This window comes from Mercenaria mercenaria, chromosome 10, assembly GCF_021730395.1.
Source record: "Mercenaria mercenaria strain notata chromosome 10, MADL_Memer_1, whole genome shotgun sequence".
Lineage (NCBI taxonomy): Eukaryota > Metazoa > Mollusca > Bivalvia > Venerida > Veneridae > Mercenaria > Mercenaria mercenaria.
Window position 1 is genome coordinate 69,961,278 of NC_069370.1, and position 22,307 is coordinate 69,983,584.

At 36.8% G+C, this 22,307-nt stretch overlaps 1 protein-coding gene across 8 annotated transcripts in view; it reads left to right on the plus strand.

Moving 5' to 3' along the window:
* LOC123560653 (thrombospondin type-1 domain-containing protein 7A-like) overlaps nucleotides 1-22,307 on the plus strand; it is a 443,009-nt gene that overhangs the window by 320,177 nt on the left and 100,525 nt on the right. For all 8 annotated transcript variants that reach the window (XM_053553308.1, XM_053553307.1, XM_053553309.1 and 5 more), the window contains 6 exons: nucleotides 4,009-4,221; nucleotides 4,790-4,984; nucleotides 11,847-12,014; nucleotides 15,039-15,197; nucleotides 19,740-19,918; nucleotides 20,603-20,730. In XM_053553308.1, the coding sequence (XP_053409283.1) occupies nucleotides 4,009-4,221; nucleotides 4,790-4,984; nucleotides 11,847-12,014; nucleotides 15,039-15,197; nucleotides 19,740-19,918; nucleotides 20,603-20,730 (1,042 nt within the window). The remainder of the gene's footprint in view (nucleotides 1-4,008; nucleotides 4,222-4,789; nucleotides 4,985-11,846; nucleotides 12,015-15,038; nucleotides 15,198-19,739; nucleotides 19,919-20,602; nucleotides 20,731-22,307) is intronic.

The window sequence follows — 22,307 nt, forward strand, 5'->3', positions numbered from 1 at the left end:
TCAATTAACCTATATTTGCATTAAATTTATTCTGACACAACTTGATTCTTTTCCTCTTAGAAAAATAGAAGGTTATAAGCACAAAGAAGGCAGAATCATCATGCTATAAAATAATTGTTAAAATCTAAATATGGTGCACTTTCACTTTATCTCAGTTATTACTGAATGGGTTTGATTCAAACTTAAAATAGTTGATCTACATCATCACCCACATCATACGTCACAAGGTCCATAACTCTGGTACTAATTTTTCATGAATTATGCCCCCTTTTTACTTAGAATTTTATATTAATTTTGATGCACTTTCACTCTATCTCTGTTATAACCAAACAGATTTAATTCAAACTTTACACAGTTGTATCACATCATCATCCACATTATATGACACAAGGATAATAACTCTTGCACAATATGTTTAAGCTCACGTAGTGACAGGGTGAGCTTTTGTGATCGCATTTTGTCCGTCCGTCGTCCATTCACAGTTTCGGTTTCTTTCGAAAACTGGCCAGATCCCATCATGGGTTCTAGAGTTATGGCCCTTAAAGGGCCAAAGTTTGCTATTTTTGGCTTGTGAACACGATAGAGACCACATTTTGCAATCAACTTTAATCATACTTGCACACAACTTGTGTTGGCCTAATATCTCAGTTCCTTTCGAAAACTGGCCAGATCCCGTCATGGATTCCAGAGTTATGGGCCCTTAAAGGGACAAAGTTTGCTATTTTTGGCTTGTGAACACGATAGAGACCACATTTTGCAGTCAACTTCAATCAAACTTGGACACAACTTGTATTGGTATAATATCTCAGTTCCTTTTGAAAACTGGCCAGATCCCGTCATAGGTTCCAGAGTTATGGCTCCTTAAAGGGCCAAAATTTGCTATTTTGGCTTTTGCAGCCATATAGAAATTTCATTTATGGTTTGATTTAATACAAACTTGCAAAACATCTTCAGCAACAAAAATTATTAGATTCAATGATGAATCATTCAGATCCAATCATAGGATTTAGAGTTACGGCCCCTGATTGACCCCTGAAAGAGCCAAAATTTGTTAATTTTTACCTTGTGAACACGATAGAAGTGACATTTTATATTTGATTTTAACCACACTTACACACAACTTAAGTCACAATAAGGTCTCAGTTCCTTTCGAAAACTGACTAGATTCCATCTTGGGTTCTGGAGTTACTGCCCCTGAAAGGGGCAAAATTTTCTAGTTTGGTCCTTTCAGCCATATAGAGGTTTCATTTATGCTTTGATTTGATACAAACTTGCACAAAATGATTATCTTGATGATTTCTAGGCCAATTTCGAAACTGGGTCATGTTGGGTCATAAACTAGGTCATCAGGTCAAATCAAAGGAAAAGCTTGTTAACAACCTAGAGGCCACATTTATGACCCTACCTACATGAAACTTGGTCAGAATGTTTATCTTGATGATTTCTAGGCCAGTTTCAAAACTGGGTCATATAGGGTGAAAAACTAGGTCACTCAGTCAAATCAAAGGAAAAGCTTGTTAACACTCTTCAGGCCACATTTATGACCCTATCTTCATGAAACTTGTTCTGAATGTTTATCTTGATGATTCCTAGGATAAGTTCGAAACTGGGTCATATGGGGTAAAAAAACTAGGTCACCCGGTGAAATCAAAGGAAAAGCTTGTTAACACTTGTTCATTTGATGTGCCTGAAACTTAGTCAGAATGTTTGTGTGCATGAAATATCAGATGAATTTTTATCTGGGTCATGTAGGGTCGAAAACTAGGTCACCAGGTCAAATCAAAGAATAAACTTGTTTACACTCAAATGGCTACGTTTTTTGGTCCAATCTTAATGAAAATTGGTCAGAATATTTGTCTCCATGAAATCACTGGGTAAAACATGTTTACACTATTATTGTGTGTTACTCAGGTGAGCGACTTCCCTCTTGTTTAATTATCCCCCATTTTTGCCTAAAATTTCAGGTTAACATTTTGATGCACTTTCACTTTATCTCTGTTATTACCAAATGGATTTGAGTCAAACTTAAAATAGTTGTACCACATCATCACCCACATCATATGATACAAGGGCCATAACTTTTACATCAATATTTCATGAATTATGTCCTCTTTTTACTTAGAATTTCAGGTTAATTGTGGTGCACTTTCACTATATCTTTGGTATTGCTTAATGAATTTGATTAAAACTTACATTAGTTTTTCAAGCTCATCATCCTCATCATATGACACAAGGTCAGTAACTCTGGTGCAATATTTTATGAGTGCATTACTTTTGCAGAAGTTTTCCATGACTTATGTTCCTTTTATACTGATCTAATGTTTTGAGACTTCAGCTATTATCCAATATCTTCATCCACATTCGAGTCATTAAACACTCCAGTGACAGCTTCAGCTTCCTCATATGTGCCCAATGTCACTATCCAGTAGTGAGCTGTCTCCTGTGACAGCTCTTGTTACTTAAACATCTTCTCCTCTGAAACTATTTGTCAGAATTACACCAAACCTGCTCAGTAGTATCGTGGCATGGACCACCTTCAAATAGTTTGGCCAGCTTGAAAATGAAAATAAGAAACATTGAACAACCTTTAAGATCTGCACGATGGGTGTTTACTAAACTCGGTCAAGAGGTCAAGGTCTCCTCATATGAGAAAGCCGGGACCAGTCTGTTCACTTGTCAAACATTTAAAGAAAAAACCTAATGTGAAAAAGGTAGCTAATTCCAGTCTGTTTTGCACAGGTGGAGTTTCTTAGAAATATCTTCTAGAAAGCTCACTGATAATGATGATAATTGACATATATCACTTAAAGTTTCATTATATAAATAAACACATTAAGGGAAAGCCATTGGATGTCCTTGAAACATAATGGGTCTTATCAGGAGATGAATTATGTGTCTACTCTAAGAGTTTTATGTTGCTTCATTGGCCTTAGAGTACTCACTTGCATTAGCCAGTTCCATATAAAATAACTAACTAGGAGATCTTCTGATGGTCATATTTTACAATCAAATTTTCTCACGAAAACTATAAAATATAACATACTTTACAAAATTTTATTGAGCAATATCTTATAAGTTGATTTAAACCATTTCCAGTACTTTTAAGAAAGTTGTATATTAATTATTGGCGAATATAACATGCTGATATCAAAACAGTGGCTGTTGATAAGCATATAAAGCTGCCAGAACAAGAAAAAGTTTTAATAAAATTTAGACTAGTGTTCAGTTAACATTCAGACAACAAGAGCTGGCGTTTACAATACATGTATTCATAAGTGGGTGTTACCTGCGATGGCGGGCGGTTGGCGTCCAAAGCATGTCCACTCTAAGTCGAACAGTTTCCGTCCGATCTTCACCAAACTTGCTGACAATGTTTGTGGGCCTAATATCTCGGCCAAATTCGATAACAACCCAAATCGCCCCAGGCACTCTTGGATTATGGCTCTTGAATTACTCGAAAAATTACAAATTTAGCCTTGTCCGCTCTCTAAGTTGAACAGTTTTCATTCGATCTTCACCAAACTTGCTGACAGTGTTTGTGGGCGTAATATCTCGGCCAAGTTCGATAACCACCCAATCGTTCCAGGCACTCTTGGATTATGGCCCTTGAATTACTCGAAAAACTGCGAGTTTAGCCTTGTTTGCTCTCTAAGTCAAACAGTTTTCATCAGATCTTCACCAAACTCGCTGACAATGTTTGTGGGCATAATATCTCGGCCAGATTCGATAACCACCCAAATTGCCCAAGGCGCTCTTGGATTATGGACCTTGAATTACTTGAAGAACTGCGAATTTAGCCTTGTCTGCTCTCTAAGTCGAACAGTTTTCATCTGATCTTCACCAGACACACTGGCAATGTTTGTGGGCATAATATCTCGGCCAAGTTCGATAACCACCCAAATCGCCCCAGGCAGTCTTGGATTATGGCCCTTGAATTAGGCCAAGTTCGATGACGGACATATTTTGTGACAGTCTGGCACTCTTATTAAAATTGTTTCAATTTTTCAGCCACTCAGATATTGCCAAGACAAACTCGGGTTCGCCATATCATCCAAGAGCCCATGTATGGTGGTGCTCCATGCCCAAATATTCTATCTGAGGTGAAACATTGTAACAATCTGACATTCTGTGAAGGATACTACTGGGATCTTGGTACCTGGAGCAGATGTATCCTACCACCACATAAGATACCTCAGTGTGGCCAGGGAATTCAAGCTAGAGGTATGTTGTAGAGATTGTAGCATTTGGACTTTGAGATATGGAGTAAATATGCCGTCTGTCTCGTTCTAAAATACCCCACTGTGGTGCATAGATGTTTGTTTAACTGCCATAGCCTGACAAGAGAGACCAATTACCCATATGTTAAATTGACAGCTATCACCTATGTAGCAACACCAACAGAAACATGAATTTTGTTGATTACTTACATATAGGCTGTATTTAGAGCCTTACTAAAGTAGAAACGGCTTTACCTTAACGGGTTAGATTTTTATCACCAATTTGATATCATTGGCATTCAAGTCAAAAAAGTTTTGCGTGTAAACAGTTTTTTTCAGAAATTAATTGATCAGTTGATTTTAAAGCCTACGCAAGTGACCTCACGGGACAAGTGCATAATGTTGGTTTAACTAATAAATTTTGGTAAAAGTTTTGCATGTAATCAAGTTTCTTGGATACATGTGCAGGTATTTACAATCAACAAGAACTCTACATATCATGTCAATGGTTTTATCCCTGTGTCAGTTTCATTAAATACATTCTAAATTTATGTGCGACATAATTCTTTCAGATGTTTCATGTAGACTAGAGAATGGCACACTTCAGCCTATAGATGTGTGTATTCGACATATCGGTCCTTTACCCCAAACTTCCAAACCATGTTACAAATCGTGTGATGAGGAATGTGTGTTTGAAGAGTGGTCGGAATGGAGTCAGTGTATTAATGGATGTAATGGCAAAAGATTTCGGACAAGAAAACTTATCGGTTTGTACTACTTTGTAATCTAACATTCACAATATTTATTTATTTCAAAAACTTAGGAGAGGGATGTGTCATTGTTTTTGGGTTGGATGAACTGTCTGTCTGTCTGAAACAAAGTCACCCAGAAGGATTTTTAGATAACTTAGTACAAATATCAAATATTTGCCATTATTACACATACAGAACTATGGCCCAAAATGTGCACCTCTGTGCAAATCTGTTGTCTATTATTAGACAACATGCAGAATATAACTGTCAGTCATATGATGAGATCAATGGCCATTTGTCAGTGTTTTATGTGTCCTCTATTGCCTTTTAGCAAAGTGGAGGGAGGAATTTCAGGTAACATGTTTGTAACATTGAGACAATTTAGAGAATGCAACCTCTTTAAGATGAGATAAAATATTAAATGGCAGTACAGTCGACATCCTCTACTGACCACCTCTATTAAGCGATTTTTAGCTCACCTGTCACAAAGTGACAAGGTGAGCTTTTGTGATCGCGTGGCGTCCGTCGTCCGTGCGTCCGTCCGTGCGTAAACTTTTTGCTTGTGACCACTCTAGAGGTCACATTTTTCATGGGATCTTTATGAAAATTGGTCAGAATGTTCATCTTGATGATATCTAGGTCAAGTTCGAAACTGGGTCACGTGCGGTCAAAAACTAGGTCAGTAGATCTAAAAATAGAAAAACCTTGTGACCTCTCTAGAGGCCATATTTTTCATGAGATCTTCATGAAAATTGGTCAGAATGTTCATCTTAATGATATCTAGGTCAAGTTCGAAACTGGGTCACGTCGGGTCAAAAACTAGGTCAGTAGGTCTAAAACTAGAAAAACCTTGTGACCTCTCTAGAGGCCATATTTCTCAATGGATCTTCATGAAAATTGGTCAGAATGTTCATCTTGATGATATCTAGGTCAGGTTCGAAACTGGGTCACGTGCGGTCAAAAACTAGGTCAGTAGATCTAAAAATAGAAAAACCTTGTGACCTCTCTAGAGGCCATATTTTTCATGAGATCTTCATGAAAATTGGTCAGATTGTTCATCTTGATGATATCTAGGTCAAGTTCGAAACTGGGTCACATGGGGTCAAAAACTAGGTCAGTAGGTCTAAAAATAGAAAAACCTTGTGACCTCTCTAGAGGCCATATTTCTCAATGGATCTTCATGAAAATTGGTCAGAAAGTTCATCTTGATGATATCTAGGTCAGTATTGAAACTGGGTCACGTGGGGTCAAAAACTAGGTCAGTAGATCTAAAAATAGAAAAACCTTGTGACCTCTCTAGAGGCCATATTTTTCAAGAGATCTTCATGAATATTGGTCAGAATGTTCATCTTGATGATATCTAGGTCAGGTTCAAAACTGGGTCACGTGGGGTCAAAAACTAGGTCAGTAGGTCTAAAAATAGAAAAACCTTGTGACCTCTCTAGAGGCCATATTTCTCAATGGATCTTCATGAAAATTGGTCAGAAAGTTCATCTTGATGATATCTAGGTCAAGTTCGAAACTGGGTCACGTGGGGTCAAAAACTAGGTCAGTAGGTCTAAAAATAGAAAAACCTTGTGACCTCTCTAGAGGCCATATTTTTCAAGATATCTTCATGAGTGTTAGTGAGAATGTTCATCTTGATGATATCTAGGTCAAGTTCGAAACTGGGTCACGTGGGGTCAAAAACTAGGTCAGTAGGTCAAAAAATAGAAAAACCTTGTGACCTCTCTAGAGGCCATATTTCTTAATGGATCTTCATAAAAATTGGTCAGAATGTTCACCTTGATGATATCTAGATCAAATTTGAAACTGGGTCATGTGCGGTCAAAAACTAGGTCAGTAGGTCTGAAAATAGAAAACATTTTGTGACCTCTCTAGAGGCCATATTTTTCATGGGATCTTTATGAAAATTGGTCAGAATGTTTACCTTGATGATATCTAGGTCAGGTTCGAAACTGGGTCACGTGCGGTCAATAACTAGGTCAGTAGATCTAAAAATTGAAAAACCTTGTGACCTCTTTAGAGGCCATATTTTTCAAGAGATCTTCATGAAAATTGGTCAGAATGTTCACTTTGATGATATCTAGGTCAAGTTTGAAACCAATTCACGTGCGGTCAAAAACACGGTCAGTAGGTCTAAAAATAGAAAAACCTTTTGATGTCTCTAGAGGCCATATTTCTCAATGGATCTTCATGAAAATTAATGAGAATGATCAGCTTGATGATATCAAGGTCAAGTTCATAACTGGGTCATGTGCGGTCAAAAACTAGGTCAGTAGGTCGAAAAATAGAAAAACCTTGTGACGTCTTTAGAGGCCATATTTTTCACGAGATCTTCATGAAAATTGGTGAGAATGTTCACCTTGATGATATCTAGGTCAAGTTTAAAAGTTGTTCACGTGCCTTCAAAAACTAGGTCATTAGGTCAAATAATAGAAAAACCTTGTGTCCTCTCTAGAGGCCATATTTTTCAATGGATCTTCATAAAAATTGGTCAGAATTTTTTATCTTGATGATATCTAGGTCACATATGCTCAAAAACTAGGTCACTATGTCAAATAATAGAAATAACGACGTCATACTCAGTTCAACACTGGGTCATGTGGGGATAGGTGAGCGATTCAGGACCATCATGGTCCTCTTGTTATATTAAACGACCGGTCAAAATCCCTTCCGAACATTTTCAGTATATAGGTTCATTCCATTAAACGACTTTTTAGCTCACCTGTCACAAAGTGACAAGGTGAGCTTTTGTGATCGCGCGGTGTCCGTCGTCCGTCCGTGCGTGCGTGCGTTCGTCCGTTAACTTTTGCTTGTGACCACTCTAGAGGTCACATTTTTCATGGGATCTTTATGAAAATTGGTCAGAATGTTCATCTTGGTGATATCTAGGTCAAGTTCGAAACGGGTCACGTGCCATCAAAAACTAGGTCAGTAGGTCTAAAAATAGAAAAACCTTGTGACCTCTCTAGAGGCCATATATTTCACAAGATCTTCATGAAAATTGCTCAGAATGTTCACCTTGATGATATCTAGGTCAAGTTTGAAACTTGGTCACGTGCCGTAAAAAACTAGGTCAGTAGGTCTAAAAATAGAAAAACCTTGTGACCTCTCTAGAGGCCATATATTTCACAAGATCTTCATGAAAATTGGTCAGAACATTCACCTTGATGATATCTAGGTCAAGTTCGAAACTGGATCACGTGCGGTCAAAAACTAGGTCAGTAGGTCTAAAAATAGAAAAACCTTGTGACCTCTCTAGAGGCCATATTTTTCATGGGTTCTTCATGGAAATTGATCAGAACATTCAGCATGATGATATCTAGATCAAGTTCGAAACTGGGTCACGCGCCCTCAAAAACTAGGTCAGTAGGTCAAATAATAGAAAAACCTTGTGACCTCTCTAAAGGCCATATTTTTCATGGGATCTGTATGAAAGTTGGTCTGAATGTTCATCTTGATGATATCTAGGTAAAGTTTGAAACTGGGTCACGTCCGGTCAAAAACTAGGTCAGTAGGTCTAAAAATAGAAAAAGTTTGTGACCTCTCTAGAGGCCATATATTTCACGAGATCTTCATGAAAATTGGTCAGAATGTTCACCTTGATGATATCTAGGTCAAGTTCGAAAGTGGGTCACGTGCCTTCAAAAACTAGGTCAGTAGGTCAAATAATAGAAAAACCTTGTGACCTCTCTAGAGGCCATATTTTTCATGGAATCTGTATGAAAGTTGGTCTGAATGTTCGTCTTGATGATATCTAGGTCAAGTTCGAAAGTGGGTCACGTGCCATAAAAAACTAGGTCAGTAGGTCAGATAATGGAAAAACTTTGTGACCTCTCTAAAGGCCATATTTTTCATGGGATCTGTATGAAAATTGGTCTGAATGTTCATCTTGATGATATCTAGGTAAAGTTCGAAACTGGGTCACGTCCGGTCAAAAACTAGGTCAGTAGGTCTAAAAATAGAAAAACCTTGTGACCCCTCTAGAGGCCATACTTGTGAATGGATTTCCATAAAAATTGGTCAGAATGTTCACCTTGATGATATCTAGATCAAGTTTGAAACTGGGTCACGTGCCTTAAAAAACTAGGTCAGTAGGTCAAATAATAAAAAAACCTTGTGACCTCTCTAGAGGCCATACTTTTCATGGGATCTGTATGAAAGTTGGTCTGAATGTTCATCTTGATGATATCTAGGTCAAGTTTGAAACTGGGTCAACTGCGGTCAAAAACAAGGTCAGTAGGTCTAAAATTATTAAAATCTTTTGACCTCTCTAGAGGCCATATTTTTCAATGGATCTTCATGAAAATTGATCTGAATGTTCATCTTGATGATATCTAGGTCAGTATCGAAACTGGGTCATGTGCGGTCAAAAACTAGGCCAGTAGGTATAAAGATAGAAAAACATTGTGACCTCTCTAGAGGCCATGTTTTTCATGAGATCTTCATGAAAATAGTGAGAATGTTCACCTTGATGATATCTAGATAAAGGTCAAAACAGGGTCACGTACCTTCGAAAACTAGGTCAATAGGTCAATTAATAGAAAAACCTTGTGACCTCTCTAGAGACCATATTTTTCAATGGATCTTCATGAAAATTGGTCAGAATTTTTATCTTGATAATATCTAGGTCAAGTTCAAAACTGGGTCACATGAGCTGAAAAACTAGGTCACTATGTCAAATAATAGAAAAAACGACGTCATACTCAAAACTGGGTCATGTGGGAAGAAGTGAGCGATTCAGGACCATCATGGTCCTCTTGTTTATTAAATGACTAGCGACCACATTAATGTAGTCCCGACAGGTAAAATATTCGACAAAAGTAATAAGCGGCTGGGTACCAAATTTCTACCAGGCATTTCTTCATCTGTGTAATTAGCGAGTACGTTTTGCACGTGACTGAATGCAATTGACCTTTGTATCAGTCGAACTGACAAACAATCTAGCCATAATTTTCAAAGTTTGTGTACTTTGAAAAGTGTTCACGATGTTAAAACAGATTTCGAAACCATACATGTATGTTCATAATAAATACAGTTACATTAACAGTTAAAATATCTTTTCTTTTCACTGACTGAAATTCATTAAGAGACCATTCCATTAAGAGACCACTTCTTTGCAGTCCCTTGGGTGGTCTCTTAATACAATGTCGACTTTATTTCATGTCCACACTCTATGGTTGACATGATGAAATACAATTTCGAAGACAAGGTCTTATAGTGATGTCAAAGACATGTAGGCAGTATTTTATGTCTGCTCTACCTCTTATATAAACCACTTAAGAAATTGTTTAATAATTTGGTGCAGTTAACCTTTAGCCTGCTGGCGGCAAGTGATTCTGCCTTTGCGACCAGTGCAGACCAAGATCAGCCTGCACATCCGTGCAGTCTGGTCATGGTCTGCACTGTTTGCCGTTCAGTCAGTATCTTTTTTGATAAGCACCCCTTTTAACAGTTAATGGTACTGTCCAAATTGAAAGATGGACAAGTTCATTATAAAAACTAAGCAGGGTAAGGGTTAATTACTATAATGAGATGACTGGCAGAACACAGTCATGTTGGTGCAAGGTCTAGGTAATACAGGAAATACAGTTAACCCAAAGTTCAGGTACGAAGTATTTCATGTACACTTTGTATTGTTCAAACCCCTAAAAGGATTCTCAAATAACTCAGAAATGTTTCTATAAAAAGGTGCAAATGCAATTCACCCTTCCATTGAAATGAAGCTGTATGCAGTGACATGAGCTTTTCTTCAAAGCAATTTCTAGTTCTTCTTCCTTGTCTTTTTGTCTGAATATTAGCTCCAGTGTGACCTAGATTTCTGATAATTTCTGTGTTTCTTGTAAAACCTGGAAAGATGAATGTGTCTGGATGAAATAAATACATTACTTATATAGATAGCATAATTATTGCTGGAAGATGGAACACATCGAAGCACGAGAAAATCAAGTTTGTTGAAAATGATTGTGTAATTATATTGTTAGAAGACAAACTACATTGTTGTAGGTGAAAATTAAGTTTGTGGTAATGCATTTACAAAAGATCCTTCAGAATTGCTAAATGTTACTGAGGCATTATTACATGATATGTAATAAGTCATGTTTGAACATGTTAGATATGTAATAAATCATGTTTGAACATGTTGATATGTAATAAATCATGTTTGAACATGTTAGTAATCACATTGCTAGACTGAAGATTCTTGTATGTGAGACAGAATTTTCCAATGTTTTTGACTGTGCTAGAAAAACTTGTCTTATACCCCTGGATTTAAGATAACTTGCATGCTGCAGTTTATGAATGAGTGCGTAAATTAATATATGCTATTATACTAAAATAGTGCTCATACAAAAAGCTTTTGTTTTACTACATTTCTCCTATTTAGTAAACAATTTGGCATGCAAGAAAAAGAATCTATCACTAATTGCAGGTGCAGACGGAAATACCTGGCTTTCTGGTAACTGTTTTGCGGTAATGAGGCTCTAAACAGTTACCCTCGAGCCAGATATTTCCATTCACATCTATAACCAGCAAAATATTTTTATAAGCTTTAATATCCAGGCCAGCAAAAGGGAAAAGCTATGTTTTGTAAACATGGAAGAGATTATTTTGTGGACAATAGAAACGGCCATTAATAAATTAATTAATTAACAGAATTATCCCAGACTGTGTGATATTTCAGAAGAAGACTTTAGTTAGAAAGAATTAAGAAACAACATTACCCTGATAGACATGTGGTTTTCACACCACATATAGACCTACATATAAGTTTGAGCTGTGTGTAATTATACATTGATTTCAAGGAAGGACCTGCTGATTATATATTCTAGATTTTACACATTGGGAAAAGTTTGATGTTATTTCTTGTCTGCAGAAGATGCTAGAACAGTGACCAAGCTACAGTGCCGAGATACCCGTTTCTATCCCCTTGACTCCTTTGAGGAATGTCTGTGTGATACCCACCTGCCTGTTGCCATTGGTAACTGGTCAAAATGTATTCTCGAAGCAGATGAGACTTATTACAGGACCAGGACATTCCAAGGTAGGATAGAATTTACAATGTAAACCTTCTTGTACACGTAGCAAAATTTCTAAGTGGCCATTTTTCAACTCACTATATATATGATATATATCAGAGGATTCATTGTTATTTATCTTCAAATGTTTTACTTCTAAAAACTTATTGCTTTGTTCTTAAATGTCTCATGCTTGTACAATATTACAGTTTCCGTTGAAATACAGTTACTATATTGGAAAAGTTACTATTTTTTTACGTTTTACTGGTGCACTTTGAAATATGAAATATTTAAAATACCTCCCTTTTCTAAAATACAAATCTGAACTTTGAAGGTGATGCACAGCAAAGTCTGCAGTGAAAAATATTTGTTTATCAACAATAATCTGTGTTTAAAGTACTAAACTTATTACTTTTACATTTTTCAAGTAAAAATCCGACTGAAATAGATATGTGTGTAAAAAGGATGGAGGAAATTATTGCTTTTAACCCAACATACCAAAATCTTCCTGTTACCAGTACGAAATAATAAGTTTCCAAATATAACTTTTCTTATTTTGACTGGGGCATTCTTTTTAAGAAAAGTCAAACTACAAGCAGGAGTTGCTTCCCTTCTACTTCAGAAATCAGGAAAATCACTGCATAGAAGATTGAAGAAAAGAACTATTATTTTGTTAGTCCGATTTCTTTATTTCTAGAGCATCAACTTCAAATACTTATGCTGCATTATCATTAATTTAACACATTTAAATGCACAGCAACTGAAAACTGCTTTTGTAGAACACTCACAAAAAAACACACTATGTGCAGTAAGATGTGTCATAATGCAGTTTTGGATAATGTACTTCCATTCACATTGTTGGGATAATATTATCTGTAAGTTGCCTTTCAATGCCATAATACTTACCTATTATAGAATTACTTTTGCTTGACTTTTTGTCTTGGTGGTGGCTGACTTATAACATCTGTTATTCTGTTAATATTTTGTACAGTGTAATGAACTTTTTAGATTTTAACACAGTCGGTATGTCAAAGTTTAATGAGATTTCTTTGATTTGTAGAGAATATTATCAAGATAAAAATATTTTTTACCAAATAAACACCAGGTGCAATATATCCATGAGTCCAGCAGCTGCAAATGAAAATGTAAATTATGGTGTTCACCAGTGAAAGATATTACAAAAACAAACAGATTTTCTGCTTATTTAATACTCTTTCCAGCATGTTTTGTTTTGAAACTTGAAGAGTTTAGCTTTTTTGTAGGGTTTTTAGCTTACCAGAGCCAAAGGCTCAGGGTGAGCTATTGTGATCACTCACCGTCTGGCGTCCGTCGTCCGTCCGTAAACTTTTATTTTAAACGACATCTCCTCATAAACTGCTAGGCCAATTTCATCCAAACTTCACAGAAATGTTCCTTGGGTGAAGCTCTACAAAAATTATTCAAGGAATTGAATTCCATGCAGAACTCTGGTTGCCATGGCAACCGAAAGGAAAAACTTTAGAAATCTTCTTTCTAAAAACCAGAAGCCCTAGAGCTTAGATATTTGGTGTGAAGCATTGCCTAGTGGACCTCTACCAAGTTTGTTCAAATCATGACCCCTGGGTCAAAATTGACCCCGCCCGAGGGGTCATATGATTTTACATAGGAAAATCTTAAAAAATTTTCTTCTCAAAAACCAGAAGCCCTAGAGCTTAGATATTTGACATGTAGCATTGCCTAGTGGACCTCTACTAAAGTTGTTCAAATCATGACACTGGGTTCAAAATTGACCCCGCCCCAGGGGTCACTTGATTTTACATAGATTTCTATAGGAAAATCTTCAGTTTTTTTAAAAAAATAAACCAGAAGGCCTAGAGCTTAGATATTTGACATGTAGCATTGCCTAGTGGACCTCTACAAAATTTGTTCAAATCATGACCCCGCCCCAGGGGTCACTTGATTTTACATAGGAAAGTCTTCAAAAATTTTCTAAAAATAAACCAGAAGGCTTAGATATTTAACGTGTAGCATTGCCTAGTGGACCTCTACAAAATTTTTTCAAATCATGACCCCGCCCCAGGGGTCACTTGATTTTACATAGGAAAGTCTTCAAAAATTTTCTAAAGATAAACCAGAAGGCCTAGATCTTAGATATTTGACATATAGCATTGCCTAGTAGACTTCTACAAAATTTGTTCAAATCTTGACGCCCGGGGTCAAATTGACCCCGTCCCATGGGGTTACTTGATTGTACATAGAAAAATCTTCAAACTTTTCTAAAAATAAACCAGAAGGCCTAGAGCTTAGATATTTGACATGTAGCATTGCTTAGTGGACTTCTACAAACTTTGTTCAAATAATGACCCCTGGGGTAAAATTGACCCAGCCCCAGGGGTTACTTGATTGTACATAGGAAATCTTCATAAATTTGCTAAAAATAAACCAGTAGACTTCTACAAACTTTGTTCAAATAATGACCCCTGGGGTAAAATTGGTCCGCCCCAGGGGACACTTGATTGTACATCGGAAGATCTTCCAAAAAATTTCTAAAAATCATCAGTTTGACATTTGAAACATGTAGCTCATATTACTCAGGTAAGCAATCCAGGGTCATCATGACCCTCTTGTTACGTTTTGTCAGATTTTAACACTAAATGCATCACAATAACAGGAGAAAACTACACTGACAGTCAGAATGATGGTTCAATCTGTTGCTATACCTCTACCAGTAATGTGTAGAAGTAAGTTAAAGAAGAAATTCTTGAATGGGTGAAAATGATTACAGTTATAGATCATTAAGTACTATTTACAGGATATACTAAATAGTATATTTCAGGAGGGCACCATGTCCTGTGCACTCATTTCTGTGTACTGCAAATAAGTGCAAGACTTTACTGAAAATGCTTCAATTCCATATGAGATTGGGCCTTAGTGGAAAAATTATTCTTAGTTGTTACTGCTCGATAAAAATTGTAGATGACAAAAAAAAATCTTTTTTTTAATACAATATTTCCAAAAAATATTTTCAGTTATTTATTATGTTTACATCATTTATTCTTACATGATTTCAGATCTTCAAACAGAGAGTGCACCTGGTGTGACTCTTATCCCACGTACATCAGCAAGTGTAGGTGTGAATGCCATCTGTGGTCCAGGTCAGAGGTACAAGGTGCTTGCCTGCCAGAATGAGATCGGAGAAGTTGAAGCTGCTAATAAATGCTCACTTAAACGTACGTATATTTGAAAGTTTTCATGGTGAGCTATTAGGATCGATGAATGTCCATCGTCCGTCCGTCCATTCACATTTAGTTTGTTTACACTCTAGCATCCACAATTTTGAAGCAATCTTAATCAAACTTGGTCACAATGTTTTTGGGCACAATACTTGGATGAGTTCGATTATGGGCTAGATTGGATCAGTATGTCCAGAGTTATGTGCCCTTGATATCTTTATTTCTTCACCAACCCTAATCATATTTATATAGAATGTGTATGACTTCAAGATCTTGGATGAGTTAGATTATTAGCGAAATCAGGCTAGTAGGACAAGAGTTAAAATTTGCTATATTTCACCTTGTTAACACTCAAGCATCTTTATTTCTTTACCAATCTTAATCATATTTACATAGAATGTATATGACCTCAAGATCTTGGATGTGTTCGATTATAAGCAAAATCGGGGGGATAGGACCAGAGTTATTTGCCCTTGATTTACAAAAAATACTATATTTTACGTTGTTACACTCTAGCACCTTCATTTCTTCACCAATCCAAAACATACTTATGTAGTATATGTATTGCCATAAGATCTTGGATGAGTTCAATTTTGAACGAAATCAGACAAGTAGGACCAGAGTTATGGGCCCTTGATTTTGCAAAAATCCCTATATTTTACCTTGTTTACACTATAACACCTTCATTCCTTCAGCAATCCAAATCATATTTATACAGAATGTGTATGAGCATAAGATCTCAGATGAGTTCGATTATGAGTGAAATCTGACCATTAGGGTTAGAGTTACTCACCCTTGATTTTACAGAAATTGCTATATTTTCCCTTGTTTACACTCCAGCAACTTCATTTCTTTACCAGTTCAAATAATATTTACACAGAATGTGTATGATTAAAAGATCTTGGATGAGTTCCAAGAGCTAAATCAGTTTAGTAGGACCAGAGTTATGTGCCCTTGATTCACAAAAATTGCTACACTTCATATTGTTTTGAATTTTTCTTTCTTCACCAGTCCTAATCATGTGTATGTGATTGATTTAAAAGTTCAAGTATATGTCTTCAGGTGGTCTCAGATTATCAGGGTAAATAACTTTGGACTGATTTTATTTCAAATTACCTCCCTTTGTCTTTAATTAAAATGAATATATTTTGGTAACTACTTGCATGTTTTGTTCCAAATTTATGTGATCAAGTGGACCCAGACAATCAGGGTAGACAACTCCGGAGTGAATTTTTGACAAATAACCTCCCTTATTTTAATTTGAATGAATATTTCTCAGTAACTTCTGACAAGACTGATTTGAAATTTCATCAGTGTCATCATGGTACTCAGATGATAAGTTAGAAACCTCTGAACTGATTTATTTAATGAGTACTGGGATTTCCCCCCAATCTGCAAATGGTAAAAAATGCAGTACAAAGGCATTTCTACTCCCAGTCCGTTTGTTTATATGTATGTCATATGATATACTTACACTGACACAAGTATCACTCAGGTGAGCGATATAGGGCCATCTTGGCCCTCTTGTTTACTATATTAATTTTGCTGTCTGACATTGGCCTTAAATCAGCATTCTCATAACTTGAGGTTTCAAGATGAACCATGGTATACCTCTGGTATGGAAGAATGTGAATCTGTTACCTGAGACCTTTCTGTTATTAGTCCCCTAAAACTGAAACTGATTAATTTGATTAAACGCCTTTTTCTATACAATGACATATTCATTGGCATTGTACATTTAATTTAACAAACCTTAGAATATTTATGTTGAGATGACAGTGTAGAGAAGGTCAACTGGAGGGGACTATAGAAATGCACTCTGTCCATCTGTCCGTCCACAAATCTGGATCCTGCAATTACTCAAAAAGTACACAAGCTAGGTTCATAAAACTTGGTGTGTGAATAGAGGGCAATATAGAGATTGTACACATAGATGACTCTTGGTTGTAGGTCATAGGTCAAGGTCACTTTTGAAGGTCAAGTAAAAATTGTTTCTTTCCATCACTTTTATATGCATTGATGGATTATCTTAGTGCTACACATAAATGTTCCCCATGATGAGACAGTGTGTTAACACATGAGCTATGCTTGTCAGTTAATGGTCAAGGTCACTGTTTATGGTCAAGTAAAAATTTGTTTTCACTCTATAACTTTTTATTGCATTGAAGGATTTTTTTATTATGCTCCCGGTGTAACGGTCATATAGTGATTGTCCTGTCCGTCCGTTTGTTTGTCCGTTCGTACGAGGTTAACCAAATGGGACCATTACGTCTAGCATCAATACCCCTAACTAGAATGACTTGATACTAATGCAGATGTAACCTGTGACCATTCTTCATCTTCAGACATCACCTGACCTCAGTTTGACCTTGACCTTGAACTTGACCTCGTTTTGGACTTTGGTTGCTTTGTATCGACAAGGATGCCACTGGGGGCATCAAGCGTTTATTGAACGCAGCTCCTTGTTACTACACAGAAATGTTCCCCATGATGAGACTGTGAGCTGCCAATATGACCCATGGTTGTCAGTCAAAGGTCAAGGTCAACTAAAATTGTTTCCGCTCCATAACTTTTATGTGCATAGATGGATTATCTTAGTACTGCACACAAATGTTTCCCATGATGAGACTAATGTGTTGTATACTTGACCTATGCTTGTAGATCAAGGTCACTATTGAAATTTAAGTAAAAATAGTACTGTAACAGTTGCCAACAATGGACACTAACGCAGCTTTCCACCGGTAGCAGACTTCTGTGTTGCAATACTCGGTAACTTGTATGTTATAACTTATTGTTTGATTATGTAATAGTTGTTTTAACCATTTGCTCACTTATGCCTGAAATATAGGAAAACAAACCTAAATCCTGTTGGTTTAACTCTAAACCCATCAGAAAAAAACTTTAAATAAGCAATAAAGTTGGCTTCTTGAAGGCTGGCAATTCAAACCAGATGCCTGCAGTAGCTGGTATAATATCTGCACTAGCACTTGGGTCTTTGTCTAACATTAAAGCTGTAAAAGCACCATATTACCCCTAGATTTGTTTGCAAGACTTTAAACCAAAAATAATCCAAGTTTTACCAAGGACAACTTTGAAACATGAAAACTTCCTACCAGACAACTCTGTCTGTCAAAGTGCAATTAATTTAACCATGTGTAGAATGATGGAGAAGCAAATTGCATGTAATGTCTCCATTGGTGGCATGATGTAAAATCTAACATTAGACAAGTTCCTGCAAATCCACTCATGATTTATTTTTGTTTTGATTACTGTAGATTCTTTAGATCAAAATTTATCTGTAGCATTCTTGTATGGGCTTCTAGCAAGTTTGTTCAGCTGGTTTGGCTTGGTGTCATTTAGGGGCTGCTATAGCTAAAATAGAAAAAAAAAGCTTTAAATAAGTCCTATTCATAAATAAATTGATGTGCCTTCGCAGAACCTAGTCTTCAGCATCCTTCTATAAACCTCTCTTACACTTGTTCAGATGTTTTTTCTTGCGGGCTGCCAGAGCTTAAAATAAAATTAAAAAAACAAAACAAAAAAACAAACTTAAGATGACTTTTTCTTGTGTACCACTTGAAAACTCTTTTATCAAACTTGACTTGTAGGATCTGTTTAAAGTTCTCTCTCAAGTTTGTTTAGTAGTTTAGCTTGACCCCTGTTAAAGGCAGCCAGAAGTAAAAAATAAAAAACTATTTCATATCATGAACCTCATGATATACGTTTACCAAACTTAGGCTGTAGCAACCTTGTTTAGTTAGTTCTCTCTCACATTTGTTCAAATGGTTCCTCTTGGCCTTTTCCTGAGGCTGCCAGATCTAAAAGTAGAAAATACTTTTAAATGACTTCTTCTCAGGAACCTCTTGAGGAATTGTCATCAAACTTGGTTTGTAGCATCCTAGTATGATTTTCTCTCAGATTTGTTCAAAAGTTTGGCTTGGTCCCTTTTAGAGACTGCCAGAGCTAAAAATAGACAAAAAAAACAACCAATGACTTCTTCTGCTTTATGGATCATTACGTATCTTTTGCCAGCAGCATCTGTATGCTGTCTTCTCTCAGTTTTGACCAAAGGTTCTGTTTAGTCTCATTAAAGGGTGCCAGAGCTTAAAATAGAAAGACCTTGAATGATTTCTGCCCCTACAACACTTGTTGGATGTTCACCAAACTTAGTCTGTAGCATTCTTTGATGGACTTCTCTCATATTTGTTCATACTTGGTCAGAAGCAAGGGTTGAAGGTCATGGTCATTCTCAGGTGAGCGACTGAGGTCTATTTAAACCTTTTATACTCATTGATGGACAACTTATACTTATAATACTATGCACAAATGAGAACTTTTGGGTTCCTTATACTTTCAGAGATGCTGCTGCTCAAGATTTATTGCTTTGAATTGATGTCACTCGTTTTATGAATATTTGCGATTTTTTGAGAATATTAAACACCTGTGTTACCCAGTCTACAATGTCTCTGTTTCTAAAAGAGCTTTGAAACTCTGAAATTTCTATGAAGGTATGGTTTAAATTTTTCACTTTATTTTCAGCATACGAGGAGGAAACGTGCCTTATACCTTGCCCAGTAGACTGTGTCATGTCAGACTGGTCATTATGGACAGACTGCTCCACTTCCTGTGGGACTGGTACACAGATGAGATACAGACATATAAAACAGAACCCTTCTGATGGAGGCAGACTGTGTCCTTCTCTAGATAATGCCGGAAAGGTAGGTTTTAAAGTCAGGAACCAGGGTTATGATACATCCAGTCAGATATTGGTACCCTGTAGTATGCTAATGGTTACATGTCATTCATAGATAGCCGCATTTTTTTGGCTAGGGGATTAGGTTTTTCCGGTGTAGTAGTGTGGAAATAGATAGTTGCAAATAAATCTGTTGTCCCTGCTATCCCAGTTAGAGAGTCAGCTTTTAAATGTTTTAACTTAGATGTATTACCTATGACCCAGGACTGTGCCTCTCTGAAAGTTAAAACATTTTCTCTAATGGTGTGGTTATTTGCTTAGATACTATATCTGTACCATAGTCTTCTAAGCTGTCAGCTTTAGTATATTCAAGGTCACCAAGATAGTGACCAACTAAATGTGTTTTTGATATTTCTTCAAATTGAAGTTTTAAGTCACTTTCAAAGAACAAGCTAGAACTTGTTGGAAATCAAGGAATCTAGAAACTTAATTTTCCCACTGTTGAAAATACATACGGTAATTCTCCTGCAGGCATATTTTTTTTATTGTCTTCTAAATTTCAAGAAACGCAAAGTTAAACCATCTTACGAATTATTCAGTCTACAGTATGCATTAATAAAATGTAATTTTTCATCCAGTACAAGTTGTTACAGTGAGTTTAAGTAAATGATGTTACATTATTCTAAGGTTGATGTGTTGTTTGTTACAGGAGACCCAGACCCGTGTATGTCAGACAGATTGTCGTAGGAACAAATGGCGGACATACAAGTGGAGTCCATGTATGCCTGTACATCATGGTGCTATCTGTGGTAATGGCTCACAGTCTAGAAGTGTAAGGTAAGTCATGTATGCCTGTACATCATGGTGCTATCTGTGGTAACGGCTCACAGTCTAGAAGTGTAAGGTAAGTCATGTATGCCTGTACATCATGGTGCTATCTGTGGTAACGGCTCACAGTCTAGAAGTGTAAGGTAAGTCATGTATGCCTGTACATCATGGTGCTATCTGTGGTAACGGCTCACAGTCTAGAAGTGCTCTAGAAGTGTAAGGTAAGTCATGTATGCCTGTACATCATGGTGCCATCTGTGGTAACGGCTCACAGTCTAGAAGTGTAAGGTAAGTCATGTATGCCTGTACATCATGGTGCCATCTGTGGTAACGGCTCACAGTCTAGAAGTGTAAGGTAAGACATGTAATCCTGTACATCATGGTGCCATCTGTGGTAAGGGCTCACAGTCCAGAAGTGTAAGGTAAGTCATGTATGCCTGTACATCATGGTGCCATCTGTGGTAATGGCTCACAGTCCAGAAGTGTAAGGTAAGTCATGTATGCCTGTACATCATGGTGCCATCTGTGGTAACGGCTCACAGTCTAGAAGAGTAAGGTAAGACATGTAATCCTGTACATCATGGTGCCATCTGTGGTAATGGCTCACAGTCCAGAAGTGTAAGGTAAGTCATGTATGCCTGTACATCATGGTGCCATCTGTGGTAATGGCTCACAGTCCAGAAGTGTAAGGTAAGTCATGTATGCCTGTACATCATGGTGCCATCTGTGGTAATAGCTCACAGTCCAGAAGTGTAAGGTAAGACATGTATGCCTGTACATCATGGTGCCATCTGTGGTAATGACTCACAGTCTAGAAGTGTAAGGTAAGACAAAATAAGTAAGTTTTGTGTGCAACCAGTCTCTTTAAGTGATGCCTTCCTACTGTTGCTGAGTGACACCTTCCTTCATGTTTCTGTCATAGTCATGAGTCTAGGCATATGTGGCCAATGTCCTTAGTGCTCATAGTTGAGCTAGAGGTTGATGATCATAGTAGTAACCAGAAAATAAATTACCAACATGTGAATATGAAGCATTTTTTATGAATGCATATTTGCACTACTGGTTTCAGACCAGTTTCCGATAAAAATGTTTTTCCATAGATTATTTTAACAAATTGTTTACAAAGGAATCACAAAGTGTTAACCTAGTCTTACCTTGCAAGGATGTAAACAAGACGGCTTATCTCGCATGCGTCAAAACAGGGCTCCGAAGGCATTAGTAACGTATTGGTTTAATCTACAGTCCAGTTTCGATAATGGTTTTAAGCAGCTTAAAATTTTGACTGAAACTTTATAATTTTGATTTTAATTATGTATGTCCCTTTCACTTATTCCATAAATCATACAGGTGTGGCTATCTCTGTTCCGTTACGTACGGTACCTTACAGCACTGTACAATCATGTTATGAACACTTCAGACAAGCACCTTCACAGCGTATTTGTCTAGCTTGTAAACAGCTAGTTATTTAATACTGTATTCTTTACCCAGTATATGGGGTTTATATTGATTTAGTCCTAGCTGTGTTTTAGATTACAAATGTAATAAAAAAGTAAAAGTTTAGTGCAGAGGGTGAATATCCGACCTCT